General features: G+C 34.5%; 1 protein-coding gene across 1 annotated transcript in view; it reads right to left on the bottom strand.

Moving 5' to 3' along the window:
* LOC126778825 (dynein axonemal intermediate chain 7-like) overlaps window positions 1-16,453 on the bottom strand; it is a 36,827-nt gene extending 20,374 nt beyond the window's left edge. The window contains exons 1-16 of the mRNA XM_050502526.1: window positions 16,440-16,453; window positions 14,134-14,259; window positions 12,603-12,646; window positions 12,159-12,225; window positions 11,461-11,564; window positions 9,932-10,023; window positions 9,317-9,450; window positions 7,953-8,005; window positions 7,333-7,470; window positions 6,668-6,742; window positions 6,311-6,510; window positions 5,541-5,707; window positions 4,364-4,499; window positions 1,995-2,095; window positions 1,423-1,498; window positions 1,246-1,331 (exon numbers count right to left, since the gene is read on the bottom strand). Coding sequence (XP_050358483.1) covers window positions 1,246-1,331; window positions 1,423-1,498; window positions 1,995-2,095; window positions 4,364-4,499; window positions 5,541-5,707; window positions 6,311-6,510; window positions 6,668-6,742; window positions 7,333-7,470; window positions 7,953-8,005; window positions 9,317-9,450; window positions 9,932-10,005 — 1,240 coding nt within the window. The 5' untranslated portion in view covers window positions 10,006-10,023; window positions 11,461-11,564; window positions 12,159-12,225; ... (1 more) ...; window positions 14,134-14,259; window positions 16,440-16,453. The remainder of the gene's footprint in view (window positions 1-1,245; window positions 1,332-1,422; window positions 1,499-1,994; window positions 2,096-4,363; window positions 4,500-5,540; window positions 5,708-6,310; window positions 6,511-6,667; window positions 6,743-7,332; window positions 7,471-7,952; window positions 8,006-9,316; window positions 9,451-9,931; window positions 10,024-11,460; window positions 11,565-12,158; window positions 12,226-12,602; window positions 12,647-14,133; window positions 14,260-16,439) is intronic.
* Between the last annotated feature and the right edge of the window lie 4,283 nt (window positions 16,454-20,736).

Below are 20,736 nucleotides of genomic sequence, written 5' to 3'. Positions count from 1 at the left end.
TGATGAATGATCGTGGGTTCAAACTCGGGCAAGCACCAATAAATTTTCATGTACTTAATTTGTGATTATAATTCATCTCGTGCTTTACGATGAAGAAATTCTGCCACATGTGTATTCCACCAACTCACATTGAAGCAGCGTGGTGAAATAAGCTCTATACCTTTTCCTCAAAAAGGGAGATGAGGCCTTAGCCCGGCAGTGGGACATTCACAGGCTGTTACTGTATTAGAAAGCCTAAGTTATATACTAAGAAAACATTTTCTTAATGAGTATATAAAAATAATATAACAATAATTAAATTAAAGAATAGGAAAACGGATAAACGGCAACGATCACGCTTCGATTCGATTGCGATAAAGTGACAATTTGATAATAGAATTGGCCCCAGTTGACTGTTTTACTCTCTATTTTGAATGAGCACGTTCAATGAGGACATCAATAGGTTTTAAGCTACAATGGGGCTTTCACATTAAGTGATTGACGAATGAGCTCAACTCTCCAGAATTTGTGGTAAAACGAACGTAAAAATTTACATACAAGGTGTCTATATCATTACTTGCCTCGTTGGTCTAGTGGCTTGATGTAAGGCTGCAGACCCGGAGGTCCTGGGTTCAATTCCCAGGTCGGGTCAATTAAAAGTTATTGGGTTTTTCTGTCAGAAAATTCTAAGTAGCAGCCCGAAGTCTGGAAGTTGGAAGTATGTAAACTCAAGTGCCTCGGAAAGCACGCAAAGCCGTTGGTCCTGCACCTGAACTCTTACCGGTCATATCGGATTGCTGTCCCATCGGATTATGTGAATTAGGGAATAGAGAGTGCACTTGGGTTTGCGCACACACTTGTGCATTATAATATGTCCTGCGCAGTTAGGTAATCTCTCTTGAGATTGGCCATCGCCGTGACCGAAATCGGTCTGAAGGACATTATATCATAACTAGCTAATTGTCCCGGCTTTGCACGGATACACATACGTACAAAAAAAGTTATTTCGATAGGATGTGCGTTTAATCCGTTCTTAGTGATCGTCTACGCCGGGGAAGGAGTAACTGACAAATTTCAAGTCAACCAGGAGATCTCGTGATGAGTGGTATTTCGATTATATACATATAATAGATTATATTTACCAGTAGTGTATGCAAGCAGGTAAATAGGTTACCTGCATAATGCAGCTCATTTGTTGACAATGATATTACTTCTCTAGTTTGCTGTTGTTGCAAATATCTCATTCACATTTCACAAACTACTTACATGTTGTCATAAACAATCCTCCGCTAAATTTCTTTGGTTGTGGCGGTGTTACCAGTAAGTCGAGGTTTAATACTCCACTGCAGATCCTGAAATGAGCGATGAGCTTTAGAACTGTAAGTTTGAAGCTTTCAAATATCAATGGTCAAAGCTTACAATCATAAATATATCTTAAAATACCTGTACTTCCTCAGATTAATTTCGCCGGATCTTGTTCTTGTGTTGCAGGTTTTCAAATACTTCGCGAAAGCACGTTCTGAAATGAGGCGGTTTTGTTACAAACTTACAATGTTTATCTTGGATAGATTAGTGCAGCGATGGACACAGAGCACATAACATTCTAATTGTAAAAATAAGTGATTCAAGCAACTCAAAGTTCTGGTTCCAATGTCTGGAGGTGAATACGAGGTTCGCTATAGCTTGAAAAGTGTTTATAATCATTATCATCATCATCATCATATCAGCCGAAAGACGTCGACTGCTTGACAAAGGCGGGGAGGCCTTTCATAATGCTAGCCAAGGATTTTCATAATGCTTTCGTATGAATGTTTCGTTTCTCTTGTGCAATGTGTTTGATCTGCTCTAGTTTGAGTCCATATTCATCCACAAGATATCTTATTGAAACGGATATCGTTTGATTCATGGTAAATAGGGATTTAAAAAAATACATCAAAGAAAGTGAAATAAGCAGTCATGAACAATTCGGACTAGAACAAAGAAGAAGACAAAAACGGAAATATAGTTTTATTTACCATTCTCTTCAGCTATGAATGTCCTCGGATCAGGTAGAAATGGAGGCTCAGCCATATTTAAATTGTCTAGTTCATCCTTCTCGTTTTCATTTTTAGTGTAACTAAAAAAACATTTAGATATGTATACTAATATTATAAAGAGGTAAATATAATTTATAAAGAGGTAAAGTTTGTGAGGTTGTAGGGAGTAATCTCTGGATCTACTGAATCGATTTTGAATATTATTTTACGAATAGAAAGCCACATTACTTGTAAGTGTCATAGGCTATTTATTTATATTTGTTTGATATTAATTTACCCCAAACCGCTATTCCTCCGCTAACCCTCGTTCCTTAACGGAGTACCAAATAAACGATTTTTACGGCAAAATTGATTAATTTTATGAACTTTTAAAAAGAAATGATCTATAGCCATTATCTAGGGGAGGGGTGACAATTTATGCTGTCTCCCTTTCCAAAGCCAAACAAATGACACAAAGAGAAAACAAGTGTTCAACTAAACAGTATAAGTAAGGTGTTCATTGTGAAGGCAATCATTGACCAAAGTTGCGTCAAATATATTTTCAAATATAAAAGTTTTATAATATCTCGCTACAACTATTGCAATTTTGATTTTGGATTCTCACCAAATATACAGCTTATTATCTATCTATATTATTATTATAAAGAGGTAACGTTTGTGAGGTTGTAGGGGGTAATCTCTGGATGTACAGAACCGATTTTGAAAATTCTTTTACCAATAGAAAGCCACATGATTTGTGAGTGTTATATATATATGTTATATATATTAACCCGAAAAATGAAAAGACTTTTTCGTGGTAGTCGGATTTGCAAAGTAAGTCGAATAAAAATGGCCGAACGAAAACGTTTCTTTCGAACGCTGCCTTAACGATGAGAGATATATGATTGAGTTCTAGAGAAAAGTTGTAGAGCTTGATAATGCCTACGAAAAAGTCAGCGACGGCATATGTCTTACTTTACATTTAAGTCACAAAAAGTAGTTTTTTATATAAAAAAAAAATATATTTAAATAGGTCATATTTATTGGTCATATTATCAAAAAGGATGAATTCTTATTAAAATAAGTAAACTTATCGTCTCAAGTGCTTAAAACAAAAGACTTTTACCTTTTACTGCATATAATTTAGACGAATGCTTAAAGAGATAATACGACATAGGTATTGAACCGCGAACGTGTCGTAATCTCATCAATTTTGAGCAATATTTCTATTAGACGGTTTTTTTTCTACACCACGTCAATCTATTTAGAAATAAATTGCTTTATCACTAAGGAAATTGTATTTAGATAAAATTCGTTTTTTACAGAATGTTTTTTGGTTGCATAGTTAAGAGATAATTTAAAATATCAAATACGCAAGACAATGCAATTTTATTAATGTTCGGCCAACGCGACTCTTGGCAGTCAAGAAATAAATCATAGCACTTAGTACTAACCAAACCACAATCAATGTTTGCCGATCAACGAAGTGGGCATTGATCAGCTAGTGTAAGTTATAAAAGCAAACGGTGAAGCCAGTAAAATTTAGTCATGAATTCATCACATTACAGGATATTGTCACAAGAAAATATTATTATTTGAGTCTGGAGTCTTTATTATTCCGAGTTTCTTTCGACGGTTCTTTTCAGGTCTGGGTATTTCTGTATGGGAACCATTGGTAGTTTCTAATTAGACAATAAGGGTAATGCTTCTATGTTAAAGAAATTTGCTTTTGAGCTAAAATTAAAGTGTATTTGGATATATAAAATATAAATTTATGGTAAATAAACATTAATGAATAAAGTAAATTACACAATACAAGAAAATATACATATTACAAAAGCGTGCTGGTAGTATTTTTTAATTTATATGTGGTACTTATTATATATTTCTATATAGTTGACTATGGATTTTATTTGAGTTAACACTTCTGAATGTCATGTCATTTCTCCTCGGTGGAATTTATCGAGCTGGTGGTAGCATTAATGAATTGATTTCTGTAATATGGTTCAAAAGTGCTTATAAGAGTTTGCTTAAATAAGGCGTGTTTCGATTTTCCCGATTGGTTTCCGATACATACAAATATACCCCATGTTGGTGTTGCAAGAACTGATTAGAGGATTTTTTGTGGTAAGGTACTTTTCTAATAAGACACAGTGGATCTTGCGAGTGACCCTATGGCAAAGCCTCCTTTAGGCATTAGAGCCCTCTTGTCTTGGTTTCCTCCCACTCGTAAAGTCATGACGTTCAGCGATGAGATGATAAAGTGATTGGCAAGGGGCTGAATCCGTTTAGCGAAGGGATTTATTTATCTTGACCCTCCAATGCCATCAGGCTTTTAAAAACGTATATATAAAAGATAATTAACTTACGGATTTGCTTTCAAAAACGCTTCGACCTCTTTGATTTTGTCGCGTATCTCCTTGTAGAATTTAGTACGTATTTCATCTTGTTCTTTCTTCAGCTTGTATGTTGCTACATGCTCTTTTACATTAAAGATGAATAAATCTATAATATTATAATAAACATTAATAAACTGAAATAAGCATAGACAAAATATGACATATTATGTCACTTAGGAAAATTGTAAAAAAGTTTGTCGTATAAAGAACCGTAAAAAATGAAATTAATTACTATATAAGATAATTTGATTTATATGTAATGTGATAGTACATGCCGAGACTACTTGTAATTAGTAGAATATTTACCATGATAATTAAAACATGTAATAATGTTTTTGATGTGATATTGTGTCTAATGTTAATTGTCTTAGTGACATATATATACTGGTGGTAGGGCTTTGTGCTAGCTCGTCTGGGTAGGCAACAATCACTCATCAGATATTCTACCGCAAAACAGCAGCACTTGGTATTGTCGTGTTCCGGTTTGAAGAGTGATTGAGCCAGTGTAATTACAGGCACAAGGGACAAACATCATAGTTCCCAAGCATCGCATTGGCGATGTAAGTGATGGTTAACATTTCTTACAATGCCAATGTCTAAGGGCGTTTGGTCACCACTGGGTCCTGACCCCTGGGGCTATTGTCGTGCCCACTCTTAATACAAACTATACGCTGAACTGGAGGTTAATAGGAAAATTAAGAATAAATAGGAATAGAGGCATTATATATATATAATATTCCCCGGCTATGCCAATGTCTAAGGGCGTTTGGTCACCACTGGGTCCTGACCCCTGGGGCTATTGTCGTGCCCAATCTTAATACAAACTATACGCTGAACTGGAGGTTAATAGGAAAATTAAGAATAAATAGGAATAGAGGCATTATATATATATATATTATAGTGATGAAGTCCTGACCGATTTCAGCCACGGTGGCTAATCTCTCAATTTCATACTCTCATAATCGGATGGGACGGTAAATCAACACGACCGGAAAGAGTTCAGGCGCAGGATCAATGGCTTTACGTGCTTTCCGAGGCACGGAATACACTTCCGTTCACACCTTTTACATTTTTGGGGTATATGAATAAATAATTCAATGGCGACGTCATGAGTTTAAGCAAATCAAACCAGTACTTAAATACATACCTTCATATCTGTTTGGCATATCGGCAGCTAGTGCGAAACTTCTAGAACTCTCGCTGAGCAAATCGATCAAAGAACGAGCTGCGCGCACGCAAACACATGATCCATCTATGATCTTCGGTAATTTGACAGCTACCTTCATTGATGGGAAGGATAGTTCAACTGGTTCCCTAAAATGTATGAAATCAAGTGGATAGAATACAGGATGGTTCTTAGGTGGAAAAACGATCACTGAGTTTAGTGATCATATATTATCATGAGCAAGCGTATATTACACAATACATGCGGCATAGGAACTTAATTACGAGACGGTCATCCTCTAAAAATGTGCGACGGAAAAGCTACAATTGCACGAATGTGTACCATATGCCGTTGTTGCAATAACGCGTCACGCGAAGAACTTCGTTTATTACACCAATGATTGACAACGCGGCGGGGAAACTTGTGAATAGGACACAAATGGCGACTACCAAGAAGATTCTGCTTAAATCCGATATGGTTCACTGACTTAATCAAATAAATCTTAATCAAAAATGACTGGTACAATCAATGAGGTTAGCATGTGCTTAAGTTGTGTTTATAATTAACTTTCTGCTCAGCGGCTGAAGGCTAATTTTACTAAAATTCTGCCACATGTCTATTCCAACAACCCGCATTGGAGCAGCGTAGTGGAATAAGCTCCTAACCTTCTCCTCAATAAGAGGAGAGGAGGCCTTTAGCCCAGCAGTGGGACATTCACAGGCTGTTACGGATATTTTTTATCTACTACATACCTTTCCGGTTCAACAGGTTTTGGTTTCCTAGTGGGTAATGGAACAGCGACCCATAAATTAAGCATTAGACCGTTGAACTCCCTTTGATAGCGGGCCAGCTTAATGGAATCCCATTGGAAACGTTTTTCTAGATCTCGGAGGACGGTGAATGATGCGAGTTCAATTGCATTGGACAGCTGTTCACGGAGGGCTATGCGAACCTGTGACGTGACGTCATATAAGTGGTAGTCTTTCATCAATTTTGACATTTCTTTCATAATGCATATCACGTACATTTTTCCTGACTTTTTTATGACCTCATAACTCATAGTTTATTAAATTAACTGTTTATTAAATTAACTGGGTATATGGTATCACCTCATTATAACTTTTCGCCTGAAGCGCTGTATATTGTCTCGAATTGGCGACAAATTCTTCCAGCATTTCCAGCATCTGAAATAGCACCAAACGATACTTTTAATTTATTAAAAATAAAAATAAAATTTAATCTTCGTTACCAGTTCATGGGTTGATATACGGCCTTATATACGTTACTTAACAGATGTTTAGTTAAACAATGTTGTGTCTTCTTCTTTCGAAAGCTATATCAATAATGACAGAAACAGAGAAATAATCGTTTAACTAAACAGCCTCTAAGCAACGTTTATAAGTAGCTGATACTGTTTAACTAAAGTTATGTAATACTCGGACATTATCATGATCACCTCCAAGAAAAATGGAATGGAAGAATTTCGTTAAAATGTTCTATATATAAGCAATTTCAATTATACAAGATATGTAGTTATACAATAAAAGTACTATACAACTCTATATAGCTATATATAAAAGCTAAAAAATATAACGTATAATGAACGAAAATTGACACATACATAATACAGCTGTGACGTATAATTATACTTGTTACAGTATTTAACAGAGACTTACGTTTCGTTGTATAGTCTTATATATATTTATATTATAAAGCTACATACCTTATATATATTAAGATTTCATTGTTATCTGAAAGAAAGTCATTCATGTACCGGCAAAACTTCTTGACATCTCCTGTTAAGCTCATTATCATCATAGAGACCGGTTTCCTTCCACAGGTGAATGTATGTATTCATCTGAGTCACCACGCGAGGGTCGGGGAGCCCATCACAGCGTAGGTATTGTTGCCACTACGATAATATGACTCTATTTAAAAAAATAGTCGAGTACATTGATCACTCTCTAAATTGGTCTGCAGAGGTAATTTTTGTCAGAAAATTTTGGTTCGTCATATGTCCTAATTCGTGATCGATAATTCCAAAAAAAATTTTTGGGTATGTATTGCAATACAACTATATATACTTATAAATAGTGAGTATCGCAAATTATTAAGTGGGTCATATGGAAGTTTAAAAAAGAACAATGGGATATTAAGCGTTTGGTACACTTTCGAAAAGGTTGGTGGCGCATTGGCTATAAGCGATGGTTGACATTTCTTACAATACCAATGTCTAAGGGCATTTGGTGACCACTTACCATCAGGTGGCCCATATGCTCGTCCACCTTCCTATTCTATATAAAAAAAAAGGTAATGAGAACATGAAAAAACAAGCGAGTATTTTTATTGTAAGATAATTTAAAAAAAAAAAAAACGCAGAGGTCTATATCGTACCTCGGATTCGAGCTGCTTCTTTCTATTAAATTCAAATTTTTGCTTTTCGAATTCTGAAATATAAAGAATGACGTAATTATATTAACAATTCAAAGTCAACATTGACGTAAATTTAAAAACATATCATGTAACAATCTACTCATTATATATAATATAAATTGATAAAATTGTAATTATTGCCATAGGCTTGCCTTCTAAACGACGTTTAATATTTATTTATTTATTTGCAATAGCACACTTACACCATACATATAAAGAATTGAAAAAATGAATTTATAAAACACTAATAGTATATTTAATATGCATGCAAGTCTACATAGCACTTCCAGATTTAATCTAATCAAATTCAAATAAAGTAAAAAAAAATCATCAGTAATTTTTTAAAATGTCATAATTAAATAATAAATAATGTAATTGATATAATAAAAAGTATTAATTAAAATTAATAATAAATATAGTAAATTCACTTTTTTTTACCTATAATTTTGGTAAATTGTGATTCTAATAAATTAGATTAATTGTTACTGAGCAGGTACTCGACCTGCTCCGTAATTCATAAACACAGTTACATAATTAACCGGTATTTCTCACATTAAGTGAATTGTATTCGTTTTGTTATATAAATATAAATAAATTTCCGTAATTATCGTAAATGTCTTTGACTCTAACAATACAGACATATATAATTTAAATAGACGGCATCAACATCAACAAAAATCGTCGAAATTATTTTGCTTAATGAAGAAGAGAATCTTCGGGCTTAGACAAATACAATATATATAATACAACAGATCTACGGATCAAAATCCAAGTCTAACCATTATAAAGTTATTGTGTTTTTTTGGCAAAATATAGCAAACAGTTCACACGTTAATTCTTTGTGGATAAGTAAAATTAAACAGCGTATCTACTTATTTCAAACCATCGTCAAAAATGTTGGGTTTGATACAAGATATATAATCTTAATTTAAATCTTTGAAATTGGTTGTAACATAATTATGAAATAAAACAAATTCGTTGAAAAGCATAAGCAGATAGGCGTCTAAAATATACCTATGGTTTTATGGAATAAAAATACATACTATAAAAATATATGTTTTGGAGGCGTTAAAAGTTTTTTTGGGTTTTATATAATTTCATTTTATATACTTTTGACGAGCCGGTTGGCGTGGTTGGTGGATGCTTGCCTTTCACGCCGAAGGTTGTGGGTTCGATTCCCTCCCCGATATTTGTGTACATGAACATGTGTGTTTGTCCTGAGTCTGGATGTATTAGCTACAAACATTCTTAGTAACTACCTACTCAGTTTATATGTAATTTGTGAATAACTTTGTTTACATTTTGGGTGTAAAATGATTTCTTACTATGAAAAAGACTGACTGTCTTTGCCAGTATATCTCTTCTGACATCTTGTTCAGCATTGTCTTTAACCATTAACTCGGCACGCTCACGAGCCAGGGCTGCTCTTTTCTCTTTCGCACCTGCCAGAATTGCTTGCCTGTAGGTTGAAAAAGAAAATGTATGTATGAAAAATATACTGTTTTCCGCGTTACAAGAGAAAAATTTAATATTTTTCTTTTGTTCTTTATACATATACTTTATACATATACTTTATACGATACGATAGTACGATTTGTTAATTGGAGTGCAATGAAGATCGTACCTAATTTTGCTCACTTACCCACACAAACATAATGATGAAATGTATTACAGCTTGACACTAGATAAAGTACGAATGGGTGATAACAACCCAGGCGGATTTAACCCACATAGTCATAAACCCATTACATAAGGAATAAAAATGAGTTAACAAAATGAGACTGATACTAATCATACAATGCAATCATTTTGTATGTATCTTTAACACTAATTACAAAGACGTAAAATTTGAGGAAGATAACATATATGTAACGTAACGTAGTAAATGAATTAGCAATATTATGTATGTTAAATGTTTGAAATAATTCTTTAAAACTAACTTCTCTGCTTCCTTTTCCGCCTTCCATTCCTCTATTCTCTGCTGAAGCCAAACCTCTCTCTCCTTTTTATTCATCTTTTTCCAGTTGTTCGGCTGTTTTTATTTAATATTTTAACTAACGATAAACCTCTATTGAATTATTATTATTTTTTTAACTACACTTAATAAAACGCCGATTTTTATTGAATTTCTAAATATTATATGCAGTTTTATTGTAAATCTGCTTATAATTGGCAACTATATGCTTCCGTAATCCGTAACAGCTCTGTAAATGTCCCACTGTTGGGCTGAAGGCCTCCTCTTCCTTTTTGAGGACAAGGTTTGGAGCTTATTCCACCACGCTACTTCGGTGCGGGTTGGTGGAATACACATGTGGCAGAATTTCATTGAAATTAGACACATGCAGGTTTCTTTACGATGTTTTCCTTCACCTCACGAGATGAATTAAGCACATGAAAATTCAGTGGTGCTTGTCCGGGTTTGAACCCACGATCATTTTTAAGCTTGACGAATTAAAATTGTCAATGTTTCTATAAGCTTCAAAACTGAAAGTCCAAATCTAATGTTTTAGGTTAATACATATTCCGATCCTTTGAAACATTTAGACTGAGTACAACTTTGACTTTGAACGTGGTCACACTATAAACTTATAATTTTGCTTATATAACATTTAATTTTAGAAGAATCAATGATACCGAACTGAATACCACACGTCCTGACATTCGAGTGGGTTTTATAAGACAATACGTTGTGTTGTCTTCATATACAGTATTATAAATTCAAATAAGCCTTAGATATTGTATGCTGTTTTTTTTATTATAGTTGACACGCAAAAAACCTACACGCAGGGTGGTGTCACGATTCTTTTGTAAAGTTTTAGAAAAACAAGTAAAGCGTAAATATCGGAAGTATTATTGTTAAGTTATCGAAATGTATTGATTAAATTCGGAATGAACGTACGTTTTCGTTCTCCGTTCGCGACAATAATTCAAGAAACAATTGATTTTTCTTTATTTTACGGACATATTTTTTATAAATTCCCTGAGTCATGTCCTACTTCATTATGGACCTATGTATTATTAAGTAATTATACTTCGTATCAATTTATCAAGGTATTGTTATAATATTTATGTACTCGCAAATAAGCTACCTGACGGTAAGTAGTCTACTGCCTATAAACTGTAACACAGTATGAGATGTTATCCATACCTTACATCACCAATGTGCCACCAACCTTGGGAACGAAGATGTTTTGTCCCTTGTGCCTGTAGTTACACTGGCTCACCGAACGCAAAACTACTAAGTATTGCTGTTTAGCGGTAGAATATCTATGAGTGGGTGGTACCTACCCAGATCTACGCGATAAAAGATGTTACACATACCTTATAAGACCAATGCGCCACCAACCTTGGTAACTAAGATGTTACTCTGTCTCAACACTTAATGAAATCTTATCATCGGTGTAGCCTACGTTTATAACTCTATCGGTATCTACACTTTTTTTTGGACAAGCCATTGTCTATAACTTACCTTTTCAAATGCAGGTATTTCTTCTTTTTCTTTCTTACCCTTTTTTCCTTTACCCTTTTTCTTTTCAACAACCTCTTCTTCTTCGACTTTTGCAACTTGCTCTTCTATTTAATCAAAAACAAAAATTAAATCGAATACATAGACTCCTTATTTGACTGGACTAGGCTTTAGATATGCTCATCTATAGCCTATGCAAATGGACGAAGGAGTAGAGATAAACAAATATTAGATTAATGTTATGTACACATTCCATGTGATTTTCTAATAGATCTGCTATATAATGCACTACAAATAATATTTGATTCAAATATCTCTGTTTATCAACACTATTCCATTTAAATACTTGTATTTACTTTTTAAGTTCCGATAACAACTTCGCCGACATTTAAAACTCGAGCAATTCAATGTCAAAGTTGTTCAATTATCTGTCCTGCTCTGCTGGTTGGAATAGACTATATATATTTGATAAACACTGATAACCACACAGGACTATATTACTAACACCATAAACAACAACATTAATTTATCTATTATTTTTTACAAAACCAAACAAATTTTTCCAAAAATATCCTTTAAATTTTTTCTAAAACTAAGTATGTGTTTAGTCGTGAGTAGTCTTACGCGCATTGTAATTCACAAAAATAATTCCGTGTATAATATAATATTAATTCAGATTCTTATTATTAAATTATTGTTACCAGCCGGTAAAGATTCTTCAGACCACTGGAAAGCCTCGCTGCTTGTTTTCTTAACAACTTCAACGGTCTGTGAATTTAACAAAGTGTTTATAAATGCATGAATTATAACCATATTTTCTTATTATACAAAGTAACGTGAACCAAAACTAGAGTTGTTTTTTTTTGGAGAGCTTGACTAGAGAGTTGTTTTTGCTATTCTATCTAAATTACGTTATTTATTTCTTTCGAAGGACATATTTACTTGAACGCCAATTAAAAATAAAAATTTAGGTCTGCGAAATTATTAATAGTCAGAATTTAGGCAAATCTTATTGAACTAATTGTGTGCTTAATTTTGGTTACCTATCTCTATTTACCAAATCAATAGCAACGGGTTTATTGACTTTAAAGGATATCTAAATCTATTTGTCGAAATTATAAAAAAATCTATTAATAAATACGAACCTCCTCAACCCGTTTCTTTCCTTTCTTCTTTTTGGTTTTTGGTTCTGTAAAAGATATAATATAAAATACATTTCAAATAGAAACTAAAATTTTAGCGCATAACGTATTACTTGTATAAAATATCACAAAAAACTAAACTAATTATTGGTAACTTGGTAAAAAGTTGATCGTTTGATCTGGTTAGATCTGATGGTGGAACCCATATACATCATCTTCCGTTCGCTAGTTCATTACCCATCATTCGGTTTACAAAGTTCAACCTTCACACCGAAAACTAGTATTACAAAAAATGTTCCGATACTACATAGTTCATGTAATGATGAGATGTCAATATGACGTCATACGTCACGTACGATCCACGTCACTAGGTTAGGGGACAAATAGTCACAAATGAAAGTATACACAACAGTCACTAAAATGTATTATATCTATAACTAGATAATCGCCCGGCTTCACACGGAGACGAAAAATCGTGTTTTGGATAGGTTTTGCGAAAAAACAGTTCTTAGTGAGCGTCTACATCGGGGAAGAACTGTGACAAATTTCAAGTCAATCGGGCTTAGGAGATCTCGTGATGGGTATTTCGTGAGTGGTATTTCGCTTATGTGCACAATATCATATATGACATAAATATTACGTAACACGGTCAGGCAGTCATAGTTATACCAAAAAATTAAATTAATTGCTAATTGATATGACATTAGGGAATCAATATAGTATTATGATTTTATCTTACCTTTAATATATGTTAAGAAGTAATTTATATGCGACTTGGTTGGTGTTTTACTACAAACGTTGGCTACGGTACATGGTTGTTATTGGAACCAACATTATTGATTAAACAGATATAAGAGTACAAAGTTTGCGTGACATTGGACTGTTGGTGCGCTTAGAGAAAATTTTATTATAATAACTTACGTATTTATTCATATATGTCATTTAAGGGATGATCAGTTCTTCATTCGAATATTAAATCAATTGTTAAACTCAACCACGACCAACGCGTATATAATTTAGAATAACCTAATATTTATTTAAGTTGAGTTGTTTATAAATTTTGTTCAAAATGTAATTTAATTTCGTGATATAATTTTTAAAACTACCAACATTAAAATGATTTAACTTTTGTTTAAATAGCGATGGATTTACAATGAACGATCGTTATTATTGTTGAACTTGAGCGGGGTGGTTACTCTGCCTGTTTAATAAATATTGTTTATAACAATACAACACTTCTTTCACTATCCTGGCTCACCTACTGTTTCATAATGTTGACATAAAGGGATAAATCAGTGTTTAACTAAACACAGGGTGTGTTTAGTTACTGTTAGATTTACCGATAAAAAAAGTATTAAGAATATTGTAGATTACTTCCGGTTACTATATACAAGTAACGATTCGTTTTACTTACTGATAGTAGAATTGTCTACGTGACGTAATTCATTAGTTGAAGTCGAATCGGATGACGTTTAGACAAGCGAATTTCTACTACCCAAGAGCTCGTAGTATTAATATGAAAATTGAGTTGAACCTTCAATGACAGGAGGTAAAGATTCAAAGGAAGCGCTTGTGTAGGACGTATCGGTGTACTGGACCTCTTCTGGCTCCGGTTCAAGGTCGGTGGTAGCCAACAAGACTTCATCTTGGATGTCAGCTTCTGAAACAAAAGAATATTAATCATATGTGGATGTTAATCATACTATAGTTTTATGTTTGAGATTAAAAAATCCTGTTGAACAGAGTAGAGCTGAGTAGTACTGTTTTAGAGCAGAAATGCTCTAAGCGAGTTAGCCGAGATGACCCAACGCGTGAATCTTAACCGATGATAGTGGGTTCAAACCCGCTGAATTTTCGTGTTTAATTGTGCAAAAGCACACACATTTATTATAATTCATCTCGTGCTTGACGGTGAAGAAAAACATCGTGAGGAAACCCGCATGGTGTCTAGTTCACTGTAATTCTGCCATACTGCCCGCAACCCGCATTGGAGCAGCGTAATGGAATAAGTTCCAAACCTGCTCCTCAAAAAGGAGAAGAGGCCTTAACCCAACAGTGGAATATTCACTGGCTGTTACTTAATAAGCAAGTGTATCGCGTCTATACTTTTCCTTTGACTTAACAACTTTAGAAATATATTATTCGTAAATAAAAGGTTTTATATCATACTAAATACGTAGTCTACTGCAACGACTAGCTTTTATATCATAATAAATAAATACAGATTTTAAAGAATAGATTATTAAATTATAGATTATACCGTAACCGTACCGTAACAGCCTGTGAATGTCCCACTGCTGGGCTAAAGGCCTCCTCTCCTCTTTTTGAGGAGAAGGTTTGGAGCTTATTCCACCACGCTGCTCCAATGCGGGTTGGTAGAATTCACATGTGGCAGAACTTCAGTGAAATTAGACACATGCAGGTTTCCTCACGATGTTTTCCTTCACCGTAAAGCACGAGATGAATTATAATCACAAATTAAGCACATGAAAATTCAGTGGTGCTTGCCCGGGTTTGACCCCACGATCATCGGTTAAGATTCACGCGTTCTTACCACAGGGCCATCTCGGCTTTTAGATTATAAGTTAGATTATATTATATAACTGGTGGTAAGGCTTTGTGCAAGCTCATCTGGGTAGGTACTCATCTGATATTCTATATTGTGTTCCGGTTTGAAGGGTGAATGAGTCAGTGTAATTACTTGCACAAGGGACATAACATATTGGTTCCCAAGGTTGGTTGCGCATTGGCGATGTAAGCGATGGTTAACATTTCCTACAATGGCAATGTCTGGGCGTTGGTGACCACTTACCATCAAGTGGCCCATATGCTAGTCCGCTTACCTATTCTATAAAGAAATATTAAAAGTTTATTTTCCCCTTCTAAGAGCATTAATATTGTATTTAAATATATGTTGTTTAAAAAAATATATTAATTTATTATTAAGTGAAAACTTCTTTGCGTTGCGCTGGTTTATCGTAGAGGATATACTGGTGGCTGCGCGTCACCGACATGCTAATGTTAGTATAATGAAATCGTTGAACGTACAAATAATTTAAGCATTGTGGAAATATATGAGGATAATAATGATTGAAATTTAAGTAAATACAAACAGTATACACAAATTATATGTGTATTTTAATTATTATTTATTTAAATGAAGCTGTATTTATATTTCGTAGCGAGTTTGCGACATACTGTGTATTTTGATGAATAAATAGCTATATAATATGTGGAAATTGGACAAATATATTTAACAGTTTCAAGTTTTCACTTCTATCGACAGTTCCTATGACTGTCTGTTCGAAATTGTCTATCAATTGTATTATAGCAATGTCTATAGGACATTAAATCAAATATTTAATACATATTTATAAATGAGTCAAGTTCAATCACCGCGGTCAAAATCATAGTTCATTCTATGTAAATTAGTTATACGCACTTTGAACCATTGTTTAACAAACAAAATGGAGAATTACAACTGGCCTAGTCTCTACTGAACTGAACAAATAAGGAATTGGTTAGTATATCTCACTAAGGGCTGCCCTCTTCTTGAGAAGATTCGGTCAATCTACCTCACAATGTTTTCCTTATAAGCACAAGTAAGTATATACTTGAGGATATCACAAAGTGAAGATCACTTTGAGGTATCACTTTGTCCAAGTCTCTAGAATCACAGGCGGGTGAGTGAGCCAGTGTAACTACAGGCATAAGGGACATATCTTAGTCAAGGTTTGTGGATGGTTAAGTGGGCGATTAGCCAGTTTATCTACTTTGATTATATATTAAAAATAAACCAAAAAAAGTTTATAAATTATAAATATTTATATAATATTATACCTGGCGAATCATTCTTTTCGTCCTGAAACAAAAATAAGTAGTATTAACTTAATCTGAGAGATTTTTCAGATAGAAAAACCCAATAACTTTTTATTGGCCCGACCTGTGAATTGAACCCAGGACTTCCGGGTCTGCGGTCTTACATCAAGCCACTAGACCAACGAGGCAGTCAAATCAACCGAGATTGCCATGTGAATCGTAAACGAAGACCACGGGTTCAAATATTTAATTTGTGCTTACAATTCATTTCATACTAAGCGATGAATGCAAACATTGTGAAGAGACATGTTGAATGGATGAAAATCATATTAGTATCTATCACGCATGGAGTAGCGTGGTGGAATTCGCTCCAAGCCTTCTCTAAGAAGAGGGGAGACTTAAGTGGTGGGACATTGACTGGCTCTTAATTACTTTTCTCTACTATTATTATCATACAATCGAACTCGCCTTTTTATTTTTATCTTTCTTGGCCATGATTTTTTTTGTATAACTTATTTATATATAAATTATAAATAAAAATATTTATCGAGTATATTTCTTAGAAATGTTTACATGAAAATATCACGTCATCGTTGACGTTTGTCAACATAAAATAGGTTTTATATAACATGTTTTAAATAATGTAAGTAGTAGATAGAAGTGTTTATTTTATTTTGCTTGTAATTTTGCATATGAGGCTTGTTACTTAAATAAATGAATTATTATTATTATTAAATATATTTTATCATTCGTCTATGTATAAAAGCCTAGTGCCGTTTGACATTTGAGCACCCCCTCTCATTCCAATGCGGTTAGAATGAAATTATAATATTGTGCCTAGTAGGTACGGCCTATGCATAAATCCAGGTTTAATTTAGTGATAAGAATCTTAGATTCTGACTTAAGATGAAGAGGAAAACATTCTACGGACACGTTATATATTAGCGAATATATAACATTCATTTGTATACCAAAATATTTTAAAATGACTTAAGCATTACACGTAACACGTAAAGCGATTGCTCTTGCGTCTAGACTCTTTCCGGTTGTGTCGGATTGCCGTCCCATCGGATTATGAGAGCTAGGGAATAGAGAGTGCACCTGTGTTTGCGCACACACTTGTGCACTATAATATCTCCTGCGCAGTTGGCTAATCTCTTTTGTGAGTGGCCGCCGTGGCTGAAATCGGTCTGAAGGTTACTTATATTCTACTGTAGTTTTGTTGCGTTTGAGAGGTGAATGAGTCAGTGTAACAGGCTCAAGACATAACCTTAGTAACCAAGGTTATTATAACAAAGGAATGGTTATTATTTTTAGGTTGCTGGGTGGTTGGGCCATTTACCACGAGGTGGCCCATTTGCAGGATAGTCTACCCATATTATAAAAAAGATTGACGAAAGACGATATAAATCACTTCGTCTCGAATCGAATTCATTTGACAAAGCCCGCTGTTCTGACTATGGAGTGTAGAGATATGATCATGTTTCTTTGTGTATATAAAATTTAAATCAAAATATATGAAATTAAAATGGTAATTTTGTATAGCTATTCTGTAAGAACAAACTAGAAACTCACCGCAGAAAACGGTCGTGAAATGTCAGAAAGTGATATGCGATATTGACCATAATAATCATAACATTTCAAGAATATACGAAAAAAATTATATTAACTAATAAATAAAATTGTAATGTCGGTCTGTGATTTCGAACTCATCTTTTTAATTTTATTTCATTTGCGATTACCGAAACCGTAATATCGAATTTTATCAGTCAGATAAAAATGGAAAAAGGCTTGTTTCTGTTTGTCCGGGGTAATATTCAAAACGGCCAAAATTAAAAATACAAATAACATGTATTATTAAAAGGAGTATTCCAAAGTATGGGTTTAGTTTTTAATAATTTAAAATTCACGTACGGATCTTTAATGTTCACCATGTCAGACTTACCTCTACATTTATTCAAATAAATAAAATTGTAATAATAATTGTGGTTTCACAATAAATGCCTAAAGTTAATATTTGCGAGTAACCAAAATGAAAACGGTCCTTTATTTAGACTCTTTATCGCTGGAAAAATGCGTTACGCGTTTCCCCAATGGGAACGGGTATGTGGGGCTCGCCGAACACCGGAATTCCCACATAAAAAACAAGCAGTACCCTTTCCGTTTTAACGAGGAGCATGCTACCGTGTTTATTTATTTAGACTACCTCTCCTAACTAATAAACAAAATTTTTTATATATGTATACGAACATTGAGATTTTAAAGGATTTTCTGAATTCCACGCTGGAAAAGCCGCGGATTTGGCTAGACTGAAACAGATGCATGGTACTAAAGGCTTAACGCCATCTAGTAAAAATTAATGGAAACACGTATAAGCAATAAGTCTTTATTTTTAAATTAGCTTCATCAACAAATATTTACGATATTTTTTAGCGAAGCAATGATGAGGTCTGCTTTGACGTGAAACAATAAGCCCACGTGTGAAGGGGACAGATGTTAAGCTATGTGTTAAGTGTATAAGCTATCTTCATTACAAATTACATCAAAATCTAAATAAAATTGAAATAAATATCTGTGTTTTCACAATAAATGCCTTAAGTTAATATTTGCGAGGCAGATCAAGATCTGTTCAGTCGTTTTAGTGTGTTTGAGTAACAAACATTCTTTCTTGATAGGTACTACGTTGGTCGTAACGTAGGCCTTCAAATCCTGAGTAAACAGGTTTCCTCTAGGCAAGCGTGCTACATCCTAGACCGACTTAGCATTAGGCAAGTCAACGGTCAAACGCTGGCTTATTAAGAGTAAAAAAAATATGATATTAGTAGGACTGAATCGAATTCTGAGGCCTTCGAAAGGTCTAGAATTGTCAAAATATAGACTTAAAAATCTATTACAAGAATCAAGTGAATAATTAAAAAGTTTAAAAATAGGTTATGATATTTGTATCTAAAACTTTGTTGTTGAATAATGTTTTATTTAAAGAAAAACAGTCGACATATGCACCATCACGTTCGCTTAATAAGCAATACTATAAAACGCATAGTAATCAATGAGTATTACATCACTTAGACCTTCAAGCTTCACGACACGGGAACGATACGATTTATAAATATGTAATATCACGTATATACAATAGGACAAGTTATTTATACGTATGTTAAAGTAAAATACCCGTTGTAATTAAAAAAAAATATTAACACGTGTATATCCATGTTCGAACTCCAAAACCGATTCGATTACCTAGCATACTGCAAGGAAGTGGACACATACAACGATAGGTTTGTGGAAACTGTCCGTACGGCTGGGTCTAAGACCTTCAAGACCAGCCGTACAAAAGGAACCAAAAAGATCTCTGCCTCTACCCTACGGCTTATGGAAGAAAGACGGAAAATGATTCTGACTTCCCCAGCTATCGGCTGATCAACAGACAGATTTCAAAGTCTCTGACTCGCGACACTCGCCAATTTAATACAATGCGCATTAAAGAGGCCATCGAGCGGAACAAAGGCTCTAAAGTGTTCGCCAGAGATCTGTCTGTTGGGCAGAGCCAACTGAGAAGGCCGAAAACTGAGGATGGCAGAATAGTCACGTCAAGATCTGAGCTGTTGGAAGAGGTTGAGAAGTTCTACGGTCAGCTGTACACGACAGCTCAATCACCTGTCAGTAGTCATGCTGCAGATCCCAGAGCAAGACTAGCCCAAAACTACACTGAAGATTTTCAGGACGTCAGTCTTTTCGAGATTAGAATGGCTCTCGAACAACTCAAAAACAACAAGGCACCTGGTGATGATGGTATTACAGCCGAGCTTCTGAAGGCGGGTGGTACACGATCTTCAGGGCTCTTCAGAGGCTTTTTAACTCCGTCATAGCCAAAGGTCAAACACCAAAGGCATGGCACAGAAGTGTGGTGGTACTTTTCTTTAAGAAGGGTGATAAAAGCCTTCTGAAGAATTACAGGCCCATCTCCGAAACTGTTTACTGCTGCATTGGAAGATGTTTTCAAGCTTCTGGACTGGAACGGACTTGGCATCAATATCAACGGCGAGTACACCACTCATCTTCGATTTGCCGATGACATTGTAATTATGGCTGAGACCTTGGAAGACCTCGGCACTATGCTCGATGACCTCAGCAGGGTTTTTCCAACAAGTGGGTCTAAAAATGAACATGGACAAGACGAAAATCATGTCGAATATCCATGTTGCACCCATTCAAGTCAAGGTTGGAAATACTGCACTCGAAGTTGTAGACAACTATGTCTACTTAGGTCAGACCATCCAACTAGGTAGGTCCAACTTCGAGAAAGAGGTCAATCGTC

The sequence above is a fragment of the Nymphalis io genome, chromosome 27 (genome assembly GCF_905147045.1).
Source record: "Nymphalis io chromosome 27, ilAglIoxx1.1, whole genome shotgun sequence".
Classification (NCBI taxonomy): Eukaryota; Metazoa; Arthropoda; class Insecta; order Lepidoptera; family Nymphalidae; genus Nymphalis; species Nymphalis io.
This window is presented reverse-complemented; position numbering and strand designations above follow the sequence as displayed.